At 52.7% G+C, this 17,766-nt stretch overlaps 1 protein-coding gene across 3 annotated transcripts in view; it reads right to left on the bottom strand.

Annotated features, from left to right (window-relative positions):
- SLCO3A1 (solute carrier organic anion transporter family member 3A1) overlaps window positions 1-17,766 on the bottom strand; it is a 123,432-nt gene that overhangs the window by 32,454 nt on the left and 73,212 nt on the right. For all 3 annotated transcript variants that reach the window (XM_084869115.1, XM_084869114.1, XM_084869116.1), the window contains exons 7-9: window positions 17,380-17,518; window positions 14,028-14,203; window positions 13,059-13,123 (exon numbers count right to left, since the gene is read on the bottom strand). In XM_084869115.1, coding sequence (XP_084725241.1) covers window positions 13,059-13,123; window positions 14,028-14,203; window positions 17,380-17,518 — 380 coding nt within the window. The remainder of the gene's footprint in view (window positions 1-13,058; window positions 13,124-14,027; window positions 14,204-17,379; window positions 17,519-17,766) is intronic.

The raw sequence follows: 17,766 nt of genomic DNA, 5'->3' as shown, positions 1-17,766 counted from the left end.
CTGGCTCCATCCTGGACTCTGTGGGAAGAGGCCTACCACCAACATCACAATCTAATGTAGTGTAGTGTAGTGTAGTCTGCCTGGCTCCATCCTGGACTCTTTGGTAAAAGGCCTACCGCCGACCTCACAATCGAGTGTAGTATAGTGCAGTGTAGTCTGCCTGGCTCCATCCTGGACTCTGTGGGAAGAGGCCTACCACCAACCTCACAATCTAGTGTAGTGTAGTGTCGTCTGCCTGGCTCCATCCTGGACTCTGTGGTAAGATGCCTACCACCAACCTCACAATCTAGTGTAGTGTACTGTAGTGTAGTCTGCCTGGCTCCATCCTGGACTCTGTGGTAAGAGGCCTACCGCCAACCTCACAATCTAGTGTAGTGTAGTGTAGTCTGCCAGGCTCCATCCTGGGCTCTGTGGGAAGAGGCCTACCACCAACCTCACAATCTAGTGTAGCGTAGTGTAGTGTAGTGTAGTGTAGTGTAGTCTGCCTGGCTCCATCCTGGACTCTGTGGTAAGAGGCCTAAGGCTAACCTCACAATGTAGTGTAGTGCAGTGTAGTGTAGGCTGCCTGGCTCCATCCTGGACTCTGTGGTAAGAGGCCTACCGCCAACCTCACAATCTAGTGTAGTGTAGTGTAGTGTAGTTTGCCTGGCTCCATCCTGGGCTCTGTGTGAAGAGGCCTACCACCAACCTCACAATCTAGTGTAGTGTAGTGTAGTGTAGGCTGCCTGGCTCCATCCTGGACTCTGTGGTAAGAGGCCTACCGCCAACCTCACAATCTAGTGTAGTGTAGTGTTGGCTGCCTGGCTCCATCCTGGACTCTGTGGTAAGAGGCCTACCGCCAACCTCACAATCTAGTGTAGTGTAGTATGCCTGGCTCCATCCTGGGCTCTGTGGGAAGAGGCCTACCACCAACCTCACAATCTAGTGTAGTGTAGTGTAGTGTAGGCTGCCTGGCTCCATCCTGGACTCTGTGGTAAGAGGCCTACCGCCAACCTCACAATCTAGTGTAGTGTAGTGTATTCTGCCTGGCTCCATCCTGGGCACTGTGGGAAGAGGACTACCGCCATCCTCACACTTAGTGTAGTGTAGTGTAGTGTAGGCTGCCTGGCTCCATCCTGGATTCTGTGGAAATAGTCCTACCACCAACCTCACAATCTAGTGTAGTGTAGTGTAGTGTAGTGTAGTGTAGTCTGCCTGGCTCCATCCTGGACTCTGTGGTAAGAGGCCTACCGCCAACCTCACAATCTAGTGTAGTGTAGTGTAGTGTAGTGTAGTGTAGTGTAGTGTAGTCTGCCTGGCTCCATCCTGGACTCTGTGGTAAGAGGCCTACCACCAACCTCACAATCTAGTGTAGTGTAGTGTAGTCTGCCTGGCCCCATCCTGGACTCTGTGGTAAGAGGCCTAACGCTAACCTCACAATCTAGTGTAGTGCAGTGTAGTGTAGGCTGCCTGGCTCCAACCTGGACTCTGTGGTAAGAGGCCTACCGCCAACCTCACAATCTAGTGTAGTGTAGTGTAGTGTAGTGTAGTCTATTCTTTCTGGCTCCATCCTGGACTCTGTGGAAGGAGGCCTACCACCAACCTCACAATCTAGTGTAGCGTAGTGTAGTGTAGTGTAGTGTAGTGTAGCGTAGTGTAGTGTAGTCTGCCTGGCTCCATCCTCTACTCTGTGGTAAGAGGCCTACCACCAACCTCACAATCTAGTGTAGTGTAGTGTAGTGTAGTACAGGCTGCCTAGCTCCATCCTGGACTCTGTGGTAAGAGGCCTACCACCAACCTCACAATCTAGTGTAGTGTAGTGTAGTGTAGTGTAGGCTGCCTGGCTCCATCCTGGATTCTGTGGAAATAGGCCTACCACCAACCTCACACTCTAGTGTAGCATAGTGTAGTGTAGTGTAGTGTAGTGTAGTGTATTCTGCTTGGCTCCATCCTGGGCTCTGTGGGAATAGGACTTCCGCCATCCTCACACTTAGTTTAGTGTAATGTAGTGTAGGCTGCCTGGCTCCATCCTGGACTCTGTGGTAAGACGCCTACCACCAACCTCACAATCTAGTGTAGTGTAGTGTAGTGTTCTGCCTCGCTCCATCCTGGACTCTGTGGGAAGAGGCCTACCACCAACCTCACAATCGAGTGTAGTGTAGTGTAGTGTAGGCTGCCTGGCTCCATCCTGGACTCTGTGGTAAGAGGCCTACCGCCAACCTCACAATCTAGTGTAGTGTAGTCTGCCTGGCTTCATCCTGGACTCTGTGGTAAGAGGCCTACCGCCAACCTCACAATCTAGTGTAGTGTATTCTGCCTGGCTCCATCCTGGACTCTGTGGGAAGAGGCCTACCACCAACCTAATACTTAGTGTAGTGTAGTGTAGGCTGCCTGGCTCCATCCTGGACTCTGTGGGAAGAGGCGTACCACCAACCTCACAATCTAGTGTAGTGTAGTGTAGTCTGCCTGGCTCCATCCTGGACTCTGTGGTAAGAGGCCTACCACCAACCTCACAATCTAGTTTAGTGTAGTGTAGTCTGCCTGGCTCCATCCTGGGCTCTGTGGTAAGAGGCCTACCACCAACCTCACAATCTAGTGTAGTGTAGTCTAGTCTGCCTGGCTCCATCCTGGACTCTGTGGTAAGAGGCCTACCGCCAACCTCACAATCTAGTGTAGTGTAGTGTAGTCTGCCTGGCTCCATCCTGGGCTCTGTGGGAAGAGGCCTACCACCAACCTCACAATCTAGTGTAGCGTAGTGTAGTGTAGTGTAGTCTGCCTGGCTCCATCCTCGACTCTGTGGTAAGAGGCCTACCACCAACCTCACAATCTAGTGTAGTGTAGTGTATTCTGCCTGGCTCCATCCTTGGCTCTGGGTAGAGGACTTCCGCCATCCTCACACTTAGTTTAGTGTAATGTAGTGTAGGCTGCCTGGCTCCATCCTGGACTCTGTGGTAAGATGCCTACCACCAACCTCACAATCTAGTGTAGTGTAGTGTAGTGTATTCTTCCTGGCTCCATCCTGGACTCTGTGGGAAGAGGCCTATCACCAACCTAATACTTAGTGTAGTGTAGTCTGCCTGGCTCCATTCTGGGCTCTGTGGGAAGAGGACTTCCGCCAACCTCACAATCTAGTGTAGTGTAGTGTAGTCTGCCTGGCTCCATCCTGGACTCTGTGGTAAGAGGCCTACCACCAACCTCACAATCTAGTGTAGTGTAGTGTAGTCTGCCTTGCTCCATCCTGGATTCTGTGATAAGAGGCCTACCACCAACCTCAGAATCTAGTGTAGTGTAGTGTAGTGTAGTGTAGTCTGCCTGGCTCCATCCTGGATTCTGTGGTAAGAGGCCTACCACCAACCTCACAATCTAGTGTAGTGTAGTGTAGTCTGCCTGGCTCCATCCTGGACTCTGTGGTAAGAGGCCTACCGCCAACCTCACAATCTAGTGTAGTGTAGTGTAGTCTGCCTGGCTCCATCCTGGGCTCTGTGGGAAGAGGCCTACCACCAACCTCACAATCTAATGTAGTGTAGTGTAGTCTTCCTGGCTCCATCCTGGACTCTGTGGTAAGAGGCCTACCGCCAACCTCACAATCTAGTGTAGTGTAGTGTAGTCTGCCTGGCTCCATCCTGGGCTCTGTGGTAAGAGGCCTACCACCAACCTCACAATCTAGTGTAGTGTAGTGTAGTCTGCCTGGCTCCATCCTGGACTCTGTGGTAAGAGGCCTACCGCCAACCTCACAATCTAGTGTAGTGTAGTGTAGTGTAGTGTAGTGTAGTCTGCCTGGCTCCATCCTGGGCTCTGTGGTAAGAGGCCTACCGCCAACCTCACAATCTAGTGTAGTGTAGTGTAGTCTGCCTGGCTCCATCCTGGGCTCTGTGGTAAGAGGCCTACCGCCAACCTCACAATCTAGTGTAGTGTAGTGTAGTCTGCCTGGCTCCATCCTGGGCTCTGTGGGAAGAGGCCTACCACCAACCTCACAATCTAGTGTAGCGTAGTGTAGTGTAGTGTAGTGTAGTCTGCCTGGCTCCATCCTCGACTCTGTGGTAAGAGGCCTACCACCAACCTCACAATCTAGTGTAGTGTAGTGTATTCTGCCTGGCTCCATCCTTGGCTCTGGGAAGAGGACTTCCGCCATCCTCACACTTAGTTTAGTGTAATGTAGTGTAGGCTGCCTGGCTCCATCCTGGACTCTGTGGTAAGAGGCCTACCACCAACCTCACAATCTAGTGTAGTGTAGTGTAGTCTGCCTGGCTCCATCCTGGACTCTGTGGTAAGAGGCCTACCGCCAACCTCACAATCTAGTGTAGTGTAGTGTAGTCTGTCTGGCTCCATCCTGGGCTCTGTGGTAAGAGGCCTACCGCCAACCTCACAATCTAGTGTAGTGTAGTGTAGTCTGCCTGGCTCCATCCTGGGCTCTGTGGTAAGAGGCCTACCGCCAACCTCACAATCTAGTGTAGTGTAGTGTAGTCTGCCTGGCTCCATCCTGGGCTCTGTGGGAAGAGGCCTACCACCAACCTCACAATCTAGTGTAGCGTAGTGTAGTGTAGTGTAGTGTAGTCTGCCTGGCTCCATCCTCGACTCTGTGGTAAGAGGCCTACCACCAACCTCACAATCTAGTGTAGTGTAGTGTATTCTGCCTGGCTCCATCCTTGGCTCTGGGAAGAGGACTTCCGCCATCCTCACACTTAGTTTAGTGTAATGTAGTGTAGGCTGCCTGGCTCCATCCTGGACTCTGTGGTAAGAGGCCTACCACCAACCTCACAATCTAGTGTAGTGTAGTGTAGTCTGCCTGGCTCCATCCTGGACTCTGTGGTAAGAGGCCTACCGCCAACCTCACAATCTAGTGTAGTGTAGTGTAGTCTGCCTGGCTCCATCCTGGGCTCTGTGGTAAGAGGCCTACCACCAACCTCACAATCTAGTGTAGTGTAGTGTAGTCTGCCTGGCTCCATCCTGGACTCTGTGGTAAGAGGCCTACCGCCAACCTCACAATCTAGTGTAGTGTAGTGTAGTCTGCCTGGCTCCATCCTGGGCTCTGTGGGAAGAGGCCTACCACCAACCTCACAATCTAGTGTAGCGTAGTGTAGTGTAGTGTAGTGTAGTCTGCCTGGCTCCATCCTCGACTCTGTGGTAAGAGGCCTACCACCAACCTCACAATCTAGTGTAGTGTAGTGTATTCTGCCTGGCTCCATCCTTGGCTCTGGGAAGAGGACTTCCGCCATCCTCACACTTAGTTTAGTGTAATGTAGTGTAGGCTGCCTGGCTCCATCCTGGACTCTGTGGTAAGATGCCTACCACCAACCTCACAATCTAGTGTAGTGTAGTGTAGTGTATTCTTCCTGGCTCCATCCTGGACTCTGTGGGAAGAGGCCTATCACCAACCTAATACTTAGTGTAGTGTAGTCTGCCTGGCTCCATTCTGGGCTCTGTGGGAAGAGGACTACCGCCAACCTCACAATCTAGTGTAGTGTAGTGTAGTCTGCCTGGCTCCATCCTGGACTCTGTGGTAAGAGGCCTACCACCAACCTCACAATCTAGGGTAGTGTAGTGTAGGCTGCCTGGCTCCATCTTGGACTCTGTGGTAAGAGGCCTACCGCCAACCTCACAATCTATTGTAGTGTAGTGTAGTCTGCCTGGCTCCATCCTGTGCTCTGTGGGAAGAGGCCTACCGCCAACCGCACAATCTAGTGTAGTGTACTGTAGTGTAGTCTGCCTGGCTCCTTCCTGGACTCTGTGGTAAGAGGCCTACCACCAACCTTACAATCTAGTGTAGTGTAGTTTACCTGGCTCAATCCTGGACTCTGTTGTAAGAGGCCTACCGCCAACCTAACAATCTAGTGTAGTGTAGTGTAGTGTAGTCTGCCTAGCTCCATCCTGGACTCTGTGGTAATAGGCCTACCGCCAACCTCACAATCTAGTGTAGTGTAGTGTAGTGTAGTTTATTTTGCCTGGCTCCATTCTGGACTCTGTGGGAAGAGGCCTACCACCAACCTCACAATCTAGTGTAGTCTAGTGTAGTGTAGTCGGCCTGGCTCCATCCTGGACTCTGTGGTAAGAGGCCTACCACCAACCTCACAATCTAGTGTAGTGTAGTGTAGTCTGCCTGGTTCCATCCTGTGCTTTGTGGGAAGAGTCCTACCGCCAACCTCACAATCTAGTGTAGTGTAGTGTAGTCTGCCTGGTTCCATCCTGGACTCTGTGGTAAAAAGCCTAACGCTAACCTCACAATCTAGTGTAGTGTAGTGTAGTGTAGTGTAGTGTAGTGTAGTGTAGTGTAGGCTGCCTGGCTCCATCCTGGACTCTGTGGTAAGAGGCCTACCACCAACCTCACAATCTAGTGTAGTGTAGTGTAGTCTGCCTGGCTCCATCCTGGACTCTGTGGTAAGAGGCCTACCGCCAACCTCACAATCTAGTGTAGTGTAGTGTAGTGTAGTGTAGTGTAGTCTGCCTGGCTCCATCCTGGGCTCTGTGGTAAGAGGCCTACCGCCAACCTCACAATCTAGTGTAGTGTAGTGTAGTCTGCCTGGCTCCATCCTGGGCTCTGTGGTAAGAGGCCTACCGCCAACCTCACAATCTAGTGTAGTGTAGTGTAGTCTGCCTGGCTCCATCCTGGGCTCTGTGGGAAGAGGCCTACCACCAACCTCACAATCTAGTGTAGCGTAGTGTAGTGTAGTGTAGTGTAGTCTGCCTGGCTCCATCCTCGACTCTGTGGTAAGAGGCCTACCACCAACCTCACAATCTAGTGTAGTGTAGTGTATTCTGCCTGGCTCCATCCTTGGCTCTGGGAAGAGGACTTCCGCCATCCTCACACTTAGTTTAGTGTAATGTAGTGTAGGCTGCCTGGCTCCATCCTGGACTCTGTGGTAAGAGGCCTACCACCAACCTCACAATCTAGTGTAGTGTAGTGTAGTCTGCCTGGCTCCATCCTGGACTCTGTGGTAAGAGGCCTACCGCCAACCTCACAATCTAGTGTAGTGTAGTGTAGTCTGTCTGGCTCCATCCTGGGCTCTGTGGTAAGAGGCCTACCGCCAACCTCACAATCTAGTGTAGTGTAGTGTAGTCTGCCTGGCTCCATCCTGGGCTCTGTGGTAAGAGGCCTACCGCCAACCTCACAATCTAGTGTAGTGTAGTGTAGTCTGCCTGGCTCCATCCTGGGCTCTGTGGGAAGAGGCCTACCACCAACCTCACAATCTAGTGTAGCGTAGTGTAGTGTAGTGTAGTGTAGTCTGCCTGGCTCCATCCTCGACTCTGTGGTAAGAGGCCTACCACCAACCTCACAATCTAGTGTAGTGTAGTGTATTCTGCCTGGCTCCATCCTTGGCTCTGGGAAGAGGACTTCCGCCATCCTCACACTTAGTTTAGTGTAATGTAGTGTAGGCTGCCTGGCTCCATCCTGGACTCTGTGGTAAGAGGCCTACCACCAACCTCACAATCTAGTGTAGTGTAGTGTAGTCTGCCTGGCTCCATCCTGGACTCTGTGGTAAGAGGCCTACCGCCAACCTCACAATCTAGTGTAGTGTAGTGTAGTCTGCCTGGCTCCATCCTGGGCTCTGTGGTAAGAGGCCTACCACCAACCTCACAATCTAGTGTAGTGTAGTGTAGTCTGCCTGGCTCCATCCTGGACTCTGTGGTAAGAGGCCTACCGCCAACCTCACAATCTAGTGTAGTGTAGTGTAGTCTGCCTGGCTCCATCCTGGGCTCTGTGGGAAGAGGCCTACCACCAACCTCACAATCTAGTGTAGCGTAGTGTAGTGTAGTGTAGTGTAGTCTGCCTGGCTCCATCCTCGACTCTGTGGTAAGAGGCCTACCACCAACCTCACAATCTAGTGTAGTGTAGTGTATTCTGCCTGGCTCCATCCTTGGCTCTGGGAAGAGGACTTCCGCCATCCTCACACTTAGTTTAGTGTAATGTAGTGTAGGCTGCCTGGCTCCATCCTGGACTCTGTGGTAAGATGCCTACCACCAACCTCACAATCTAGTGTAGTGTAGTGTAGTGTATTCTTCCTGGCTCCATCCTGGACTCTGTGGGAAGAGGCCTATCACCAACCTAATACTTAGTGTAGTGTAGTCTGCCTGGCTCCATTCTGGGCTCTGTGGGAAGAGGACTACCGCCAACCTCACAATCTAGTGTAGTGTAGTGTAGTCTGCCTGGCTCCATCCTGGACTCTGTGGTAAGAGGCCTACCACCAACCTCACAATCTAGGGTAGTGTAGTGTAGGCTGCCTGGCTCCATCTTGGACTCTGTGGTAAGAGGCCTACCGCCAACCTCACAATCTATTGTAGTGTAGTGTAGTCTGCCTGGCTCCATCCTGTGCTCTGTGGGAAGAGGCCTACCGCCAACCGCACAATCTAGTGTAGTGTACTGTAGTGTAGTCTGCCTGGCTCCTTCCTGGACTCTGTGGTAAGAGGCCTACCACCAACCTTACAATCTAGTGTAGTGTAGTTTACCTGGCTCAATCCTGGACTCTGTTGTAAGAGGCCTACCGCCAACCTAACAATCTAGTGTAGTGTAGTGTAGTGTAGTCTGCCTAGCTCCATCCTGGACTCTGTGGTAATAGGCCTACCGCCAACCTCACAATCTAGTGTAGTGTAGTGTAGTGTAGTTTATTTTGCCTGGCTCCATTCTGGACTCTGTGGGAAGAGGCCTACCACCAACCTCACAATCTAGTGTAGTCTAGTGTAGTGTAGTCGGCCTGGCTCCATCCTGGACTCTGTGGTAAGAGGCCTACCACCAACCTCACAATCTAGTGTAGTGTAGTGTAGTCTGCCTGGTTCCATCCTGTGCTTTGTGGGAAGAGTCCTACCGCCAACCTCACAATCTAGTGTAGTGTAGTGTAGTCTGCCTGGTTCCATCCTGGACTCTGTGGTAAAAAGCCTAACGCTAACCTCACAATCTAGTGTAGTGTAGTGTAGTGTAGTGTAGTGTAGTGTAGTGTAGGCTGCCTGGCTCCATCCTGGACTCTGTGGTAAGAGGCCTACCACCAACCTCACAATCTAGTGTAGTGTAGTTTACCTGGCTCCATCCTGGACTCTGTTGTAAGAGGCCTACCGCCAACCTCACAATCTAGTGTAGTGTAGTGTAGTCTGCCTGGCTCCATCCTGTGCTCTGTGGGAAGAGGCCTACTGCCAACCTCACAATCTAGTGTAGTGTAGTCTGCCTGGCTCCATCCTGGACTCTGTGGTAATAGGCGTACCGCCAACCTCACAATCTAATGTAGTGTAGTGTAGTGTAGTCTGCCTGGCTCCATCCTGGCCTCTGTGGTAAGAGGCCTACCACCAACCTCACAATCTAGTGTAGTGTAGTGTAGTCTGCCTGGCTCCATCCTGTGCTCTGTGGGAAGAGGCCTACCGCCAACCTCACAATCTAGTGTAGTGTAGTGTAGTGTAGTCTGCCTGGCTCCATTCTGGGCTCTGTGGGAAGAGGACTACCGCCAACCTCACAATCTAGTGTAGTGTAGTGTAGTCTGCCTGGCTCCATCCTGGACTCTGTGGGAAGAGGACTACCGCCAACCTCACAATCTAGCGTAGTGTAGTGTAGTGTAGTGTAGTCTGCCTGGCTCCATCCTGGACTCTGTGAAGAGGCCTACCACCAACCTCACAATCTAGTGTAGTGTAGTGTTGTCTGCCTGGCTCCGTCATGGATTCTGTGTGAAGAGGCCTACCACCAACCTCACAATCTAGTGTAGTGTAGTTTAGGCTGCCTGGCTCCATCCTGGACTCTGTGGGAATAGGCCTACCACCAACCTCACACTTAGTGTAGTGTAGTGTAGTCTGCCTGGCTCCATCATGGATTCTGTGTGAAGAGGCCTACCACCAACCTCACAATCTAGTGTAGTGTAGTGTAGTCTGCCTGGCTCCATCCTGGACTCTGTGGTAAGAGGCCTACCACCAACCTCACAATCTAGTGTAGTGTAGTGCAGTGTAGTCTGCCTGGCTCCATCCTGGACTCTGTGTTAAGAGGCCTAACGCTAACCTCACAATCTAGTGTAGTGCAGTGTAGTGTAGTCTGCCTGGCTCCATCCTGGACTCTGTGTTAAGAGGCCTAACGCTAACCTCACAATCTAGTGTAGTGCAGTGTAGTGTAGGCTGCCTGGCTCCATCCTGGACTCTGTGGTAAGAGGCCTACCGCCAACCTCACAATCTAGTGTAGTGTAGTTTAGTCTGCCTGGCTCCATCCTGGGCTCTGTGGGAAGAGGCCTACCACCAACCTCACACTTAGTGTAGTGTAGTGTACTGTAGTGTAGTGTAGTCTGCCTATCTCCTTCTTTGGCTCTGTGGGAAGAGGCCTACTACCCACCTGTATAGAGTATAAGACACTATTGTTGTTAGAATATGCGGTGGTTTGTAGGCCTCTTCCCACCGAGCCCAGGAGGAACCAGGTAGAATAGATTACTTATGTGTCCACCGCACTTGTAGTTTATGTGGGTGGCTGGTATCTGACTTACATACCTTGTACCTTAGTTAAAAATTACCATGTTGTCAAAACCGGCTTGGCTCAGTGGATAGATCCTGCCTACAGAAAATTCCCAGGTTCCATTCCTGTCAAGGTCATGTACCTCGGTTGCGGGCACGTCCCTGATAGGAGGTTTGCAGGAAGCAGCTGATCGCTGATTCTCTCTCATTGATGTTTCTTATTCTCTATCCCTCTCCCTCCCTCTCTGAAAAAAATTCTATAAAATATGTATTTTTAAAAATCACCATGGTGATTTTTAAAAATACATATTTTATTGAATTTTTAAAAATACATGTTTTAATGTATTTTTAAAAATACATATTTTATTGAGTACATTGCGCTGTTACTATTACGCTTTAATAGTAACAGCACAATGTCAGAAACGCTGCCATGTTTTAGGTCAGGGGTCTTCAAACTTTTTAAAGTGGGGGCCAGATCACGGTCCCTCAGAGAGCTGGAGGGCCGGACTATATGAACTACTAATTCCTACTGTAACACCTCGGCTGCGCTCACTGCCCAAAAAACCTGGCAGGCAGGATCAGACTCCTCTGAGGGCCGCATGTGGCCCGCGGGCCGTAGTTTGAAGACCCCTGTTTTAGGTCCTGCTCTACCCCTTCTTCCCTGGGTGTTACCACACCTAGAACACATCGTTTTCCCATGACTTAGAAATAAGACATTAAAAAACTGTGGTACTCCTCCACAATGGTATACCATGCTGCTGTAATAGAGAAGGAACTCCTACCATTTGCAACAGCATGGATGGTTCTGGAAAGCATCATGCTAAGCCATTGGTCGGCAAACTCATGAGTCAACAGAGCCAAATATCAAGAGGACGACAATTGAAATTTCTTTGGAGAGCCACATTTTTTAAATGTAAACTTCTTCTAACTCCACTTCTTCAAAACAGACTCGCCCAGGCTGTGGCATTTTGTGGAAGAGCCACACTCAAGGGGCCAAAGAGCCGCAAGTGGCTCTAGAGCCACAGTTTGCCGACCACATTGCTAAGCGAAATCAATCAGTTGGAGAAAGATAAATATCACAGGATCTCCCTCATTTGTGGAATATACTGAACAACATAAATTGGTGAACAAGAACAGATCCAGAAACAGAGAAGCATTGATCCGGTGCTCACACCTCAGAGGGAAGGCAGGGGAGGGTGGGGGTGAGGGGGAGAGATCACCAAAGGACTTGTGTGCATGCATATAAGCATAACCAATGGACACAGACAGTAGGGGGGTGAGGGTATGAGTGTGTGTGTGTGGGGGGGGGGGGGGTGGAGGCAATCAGTACACACATGTAATACCTTAATAAAGAAAGAAAAAGAACTAAGACGAATATGTCTTATAAGTGTCCCCGTGTGCACCAACATCGTGTATTGTTAACAGAGTTGAGGAGACTGTAAGGTCTTTCTCTGGTCACTAGTGCAGGAAATGACCACGGCAACCGATCAGAAATTCTCTGCTGCCAGAGGGAGAGACTGTGAGCGGGATAGATACCCCCAAGAGGAGCTTATCTTCTCAATGAACCCTCCCTACCTCCCTCCCATTCATATTCTCTCTCTCTCTCTCTCTCTCTCTCTCTCTCTCTCTCTCTCTCGTCTCTCCTTCTCTCTCTCTCGTCTCTCCTTCTCTCTCTCTCCTCTCCTCCCCTCTCTCTCCCTCTCTCTCCCTCTCTCTCCCTCTCTCTCCCTCTCTCTCCCTCTCTCTCCCTCTCTCTCTCTCCCTCTCCCTCTCCCTCTCCCTCTCTCCCTCTCCCTCTCCCTTCCCCTCCCCCTCCCCCTCCCTCTCCCCCTCCCTCTCCTTCTCTCTCATGCCAGTTACGTGGGAATCGGTCTCACCATAAAAGTCGTAACCACACATATATTATAGACCTCTTCCCCGACTGCATCTTGTAGCCTTTTTTTTTTTTTTTGCTTTTACAAACACGCTTCTAAATATTTCTAAGATCCACTCTTTGTGCTCATCCATGGCTTAAACTTGGAATAATGAGTATTTACTCTGAAAACAGAGAGCACGGCCATTTCCCGTACCACACTGATTTGCCGTTATGTCCATGAAAGAAGACCACTGCCCTGTTATTCAGGAAAGAACAGTTATCCTCTCCTGACCTTGGCCTTGCCAAAGCTGTTCATAAAGCATCAATCACGTGGGAGAGGGAGAGGGCGGGGCATAGCTGGGGACCGGGTCGGCCTTTCCAGATTTGCCCCAGCAGGGCCCTGAGAGCATCATGGGCCAATCCCACCGTGTTTCCCCCTCGTGACGAGGGGGCCTAGCCTTGACCCTCTCTATCCACACCTCCCCCGGGAGTGGAGGCTCTGTAGCGTGCCCAACCCAGAAACCTCAGGGGCGCCCAAGGTCCCGGGTTCGATTCCGGTCAAGGGCATGTGCCTTGGTTGCGGGCACATCCCCAGTAGGAGGTGTGCAGGAGGCAGCTGATCGATGTTTCTCTCTCATCGATGTTTCCAACTCTCTATTCCTCTCTCTTCCTCTCTGTAAAAAATCAATAAAAAATATTTTTTAAAAAATCACAGAAAAATAGACAAATTCAAGCAATGGGCCCATTTCACTGGCAGCCACTCACCTGGGCCTCGGCCACGGCCCCACTACTGAGGGGATGAGGAGGGGGTACGTACCCAGCAGGCGGAGGAGGAGGAAAAGCACTCCCAGCGCGTAGGACTTGAGTTCAGGGCTGACGGTCCTACGTGCGCAGAGACGAGGAGGCAAGAGAGAGAGATTCTCATCACTCCGCTGTCACGGAGGGACCCCGAGCCACCGCTGCGGCCCAGGGCGCCCTCCTCGGGCATGACCAGTGCATTCCCCACCCTACCCCCCCCCCCGCCCCCACCTTCCATGCCTAGGGTCTAGAACACAATGGTAGCTGCGGTGATAAGTTTTTAATACGCGGAGCTGGTCCTGTCGTGAAGGGCAGGATGCAAACCGGGCCCATACAGCCTTCACTGGAAGGCACCCCGCCTTGGCCCGGCAGGGCGGCATCTGGGGGTGACAGGGCCAGGTACCCGGGAACGTCAGCCGGGGGGACATTCGCCCGGTGGCTCGTTGACTGGCCAGAACACGATACCGGGGTCACTCTCGGGCCCTTTTGAGAAATCAGTGGGACCAGCAGGACGTGGCCCAGAGCGGTTAACAGGCCTCTCTCCAGTGCTGGTGCCTGCCCCGAGGAAAGGCACCTGGCAGCATCACGCTTCCTCGTTGCCAAGAGTCCCCGCCTCCCGGGCTTGGTCCCCCCAGGACAGTCCCTGGAAAGACCTCTCGCCCCGTCTGTCCCCTCGGAGTGCCCGCTTTCTGGGGAAATCACTCTGGACCATTCCAACAGGGAGCTCGAAGGCCTGCTCTCTGCGGAGTGAGCATGGCCCACGGCCCAAGCGGCTCAGGGCTGTGACCGGCTCCCTGCGCCCTGTTTCTGCACAGTCATTTGAGGGGACTGACTTTCTCCCGAGGGCCTTGCTTCCACGCGTGGCGTGAGGTCCGTGGGGCTGAGACCCACACGCCCCGGGCTCTGTCTGTGGGAGACCTGCCGATGCACCGGGCGGGCGGAGAGGGGCCTCGGGGTGGGTCACAGGCCGGGGGCCTTACCGGCTCACCTGATGAGGATGATGACGGAGGGCGTCTGGGCCATGGCCCCGATCATGCTGCAGACGCACATGACGCACAGGAAGGTGAGGAAGGCCTCTTGGCAGCCGGGGCTGGGGCACTTGCCGGGGACCACGGTGGCGTTCTCGGGCGGCCCGGTGGTCAGGCACGCGCAGCCGGTGAGGTTCTGGAAGGAAAGCAGGCGGCCCTGCTCAGCGGGCACCTGGGGCACCTACATCCCAGGCCGTCCGTCAGCGGGAGCTGTCACAGCCCCATGCCGCATCCCGTTAATCAGGCCCGAGCACACGAGTTAGCGTTTTGAGGGAGGCTGCAGAGCACATGCAGACAGAGGCATGTTTATGGGGGAGGAGAGCTGCGCCCCGTCTCCTGTGTGTTCCGTTTCCCTGCTCAGGAATCCCCCCGTCAGCTGCTCTGTAGACAAATCCCCCCCTCCCCACCCCATACAATTAGAGAGGAAATTGCACTTCCACAATATAATAAAACATTGCCAATTAACACTGTAATTACCTGCCAATTTGTCCTCTCTCTCGGGCAGTTATAATTACACGGAAGAGTATTAAAAGAAGTAAATCAGGTAACCCGTATCCTGCTGCTGGTCCGGTGCCCGGGGTGGCACGTGGGACAAAGGCTGTGCCCTGTCAGGGGTGACGTGGCTGCCGTCGTGGGGCCCAGAGAGAGGGGAGCTAAGGGAAGGCTCTCGAGGGGCTAGAAGGCAAAGAGGGCTAAGAGCTGGGGAGCACCCTGATCGGCATGTGACCGGAGAGGAGGGAGAACAGCCGCTGTGGCCCATGTGGCCTCCCGGGATTCCTGCCAGCCGCCCAGGGACCACGCTCCCACTCCAGGAATTAAAGGGAGAGACAGTGCCTGGCGAGCGCCAAGCCAATCAAGGTAGGGTAATAACAGCGCAGGCCCTTTAAGGAATGGAGAGTGAAAAAGTCATCAACAACTCATTGCTCTCCCTTCCCATGGCACTCAGCTGTCAGCACACACGAGTGCATCCTCCTGAGGATCATCCCCATTCTAACATCCTTCGCCCAGCCCCTCCCTCCTCTCCTCCTCCTTCTCCCTTCTTTCCTTTACCCGCAGAGCATGCGGCAGGCCTTGCTTATCCCACAGAGTCACGTGGATGTTTGCAGAGATGTCCAAAGCCTCTATGCCCGCCTCCGACGGGCCCCCCTCTTGGTGACTGAGCCCTGCACAGGGGCTTTATCCAGGGGCTGAGGCTTGGGGACACACCATTGGGCTGGATCCTCTGTCCTAAGCAGTCTGCTCAGAGCCGGTGCCTTGGTGCGATGACAGCACCAGAACGTAACCCCCAGACAGACCGACCTGCCTGGGCAGGAAATGCCCAAGTTCAACACGAGTCACAACACGGCGAGAAATAAAGTTTTGTAGCCACCTGAGTGCCTACCTGCGGGGATTGGTTACGCAGTGGAATACTATACAGCTGTCAAAAAGGCAAGCGAGCGCTCTCCACGTACTAGTATGCAAAGAACTCCGAGGTAAGTCACTGACAACAAAACCCTGCACACAACAGGTACGGAGTAAGACCCGAAAGTGCATGCAAATCCAGAAGGACAGTCTGCAAGAAACCAGTCACAGTATCGCCCCCTGGGCAGAGTGGGGGTTGGAAAGTCCGAGAGGAAGAAAGGAGAGTTTTCATGCCTTCCTTTCTATACTTCCTGATTTTTGGACCATACGAATGTATCATTTCTTGAAAAGGTTAAAATAAAATAAACCAACAAACGAAGAACAGCACAGCCCCTGAGAATCATACTCCTGTGCCACAAAGCAGACGTTAATTTCCACTGAGAAATGTTTCTATTCACATCCGATGATGGGGATAAATAATTACAATGAAAGCCGAGGCCACAAAAACAGAGAAATGACTCTCTGGGATCTTGGATCCGTTTTCCGCTGCTGAAGGAAGGCGTGCGCGTGCTGTTTTGACAGCTCCCGTTACAAACACAAAATACGCGTCAGCGGTGTCAACGGCACCGGCGGGTAAAGTTGTTTTTGTGTGGGTCTCCCCACGTTCCGCACTGATGGGTCCTTTTCTATTCATCGCACAAATAAGCTGATTTCTAAATGGAAGATTGCTTTGCTAACCGGACAGCGATGCGGGAGAGGGTGTTCTATGTACTGAGTCTGATGGGAAACCGGGGAAGTGGAGTCCGGCCGGTGTGGCTCAGTGGGTTGAGCATCGACCTATGAACCAGGGGGTCACAGTTTGATTCCTGGTCAGGGCACATGCCCTGGTTATAGGCTCCATCCCCAGTGGGGAGCATGCAGGAGGCAGCTGATCGATGATTCTCTCTCATCGTTGATGTTTCTCTCTCTCTTTCTCCCTTCCCCTCTGACATCAAGAGAAACATATAAGCCCTCGTCCTGTATCTGAGACAGGGCCCTGGTCCTCCCTCCTCCATGGGACATGCTCCTCACCGAGGCGGCAGAGGGCAGATGACACCATGAGGCACTGGGACGCTGTCTGAGTGCCACCTGCTCCTCTGTGCTCAGACGTTAAGATGTCTGGGCCAGAGAATGCTCTAGAACAGAGACCCCCTGGTCCCAGGGCCCTCGCCTGTACTTAACTCTCCTAACAGGACAGTAACCATCACCCACTTACGATAGAACTCCTTGAATATTAAGGACATTGTTGTCACGAGAAAGAATTGCTTGAGCTTTTATTTTCACCCCTCTCCGGCTCCCTCCCTTTGTTAAAAAAAATTCATTTCCGCTCACATAAAGAACCCGCTTTATCATCTCATTTAAGAAACCAGCTCTTCTCCGCCCACCCCCACGGTGATTTATTTTCTCTGTAGACAAAAAAAAAAAAAAAAAAAAAAAAAAAAAAGTTAATAACTGGCGAGGAATCTAAATGTTTAAAGCAAAGGAAAATACATCTTGGGAAATGAAAATAAATGACCAGTGTTTGCTACTGCAAAAAAAAATAAATAAATAAAAATAAATGGCTGCTCCCCAGACACCAGATGTGGCCAGGACAGGAAGCAGGTGACTTGCACTCGGTGCCCAGAGGCCAGATAAGCCCTTTTCTTATCTGGCCTCCCACTGGGGCATCCCTGGCTCCCAGGAAAGAGCAGGGGTGGATACCAGCAGGCCTCGGGCTGCCTTGAGAAGCCGGCCTGGGGCTGAGACTGTGGCGCCGCTGCCCTGCAGTTCCTCTCCTCCCTGGCCGCCTCCTCCAGGCAGGCCGCCAGGCCCACAAAACGCGTTGCCGGGGCGGGGCAGGCTGAGAGAAGACGCAGTGTGGTTGCCCACCCCTACCCCTGACCTTGGGGTGTCAGCTGCTGCGCCCTCCCGCGCCCCGAGGAAGCCCCGTACCGCGCTGCTGCAGCCGGCGAAGCAGGCAGACAGGTAGGTGACGCCGTCCGCCCCGCACACGGGCGTGAAGGAGTCGGTTTGGCATTCACAGTTTTTATTGCAGGGCGAGTGGGGGTCCAGGGCTGCGCCGGGTGCTGAGCTGGAAAAGGAAGAACACGGAGCCTGTCAGACAGACACCAGCTTCCCCGGGCCCCTCAGGGACATCTCTCTGCTTTGCCTCCTCTGAACCCGCTGGTCCTGCGAGATGCAGCCGGGAGCCACCGCTGAGCGTCTGCGGGCTGCCCCCCGCACCGCGGAGCCAGGCTGGCAGGCTGGCTGGTGGGAGCTCCGCTCAGGGCCACCTCCTCCATGCCGCCTCTCCGGATCACCAAGGCCCGGGGCCCGGGA

This window comes from Pipistrellus hanaki (assembly GCF_964339955.1).
Source record: "Pipistrellus hanaki genome assembly, chromosome: 21".
Lineage (NCBI taxonomy): Eukaryota > Metazoa > Chordata > Mammalia > Chiroptera > Vespertilionidae > Pipistrellus > Pipistrellus hanaki.
Note: the sequence above shows the minus strand (reverse complement) of the source record. Positions and strands in the feature narration are given on the sequence as shown.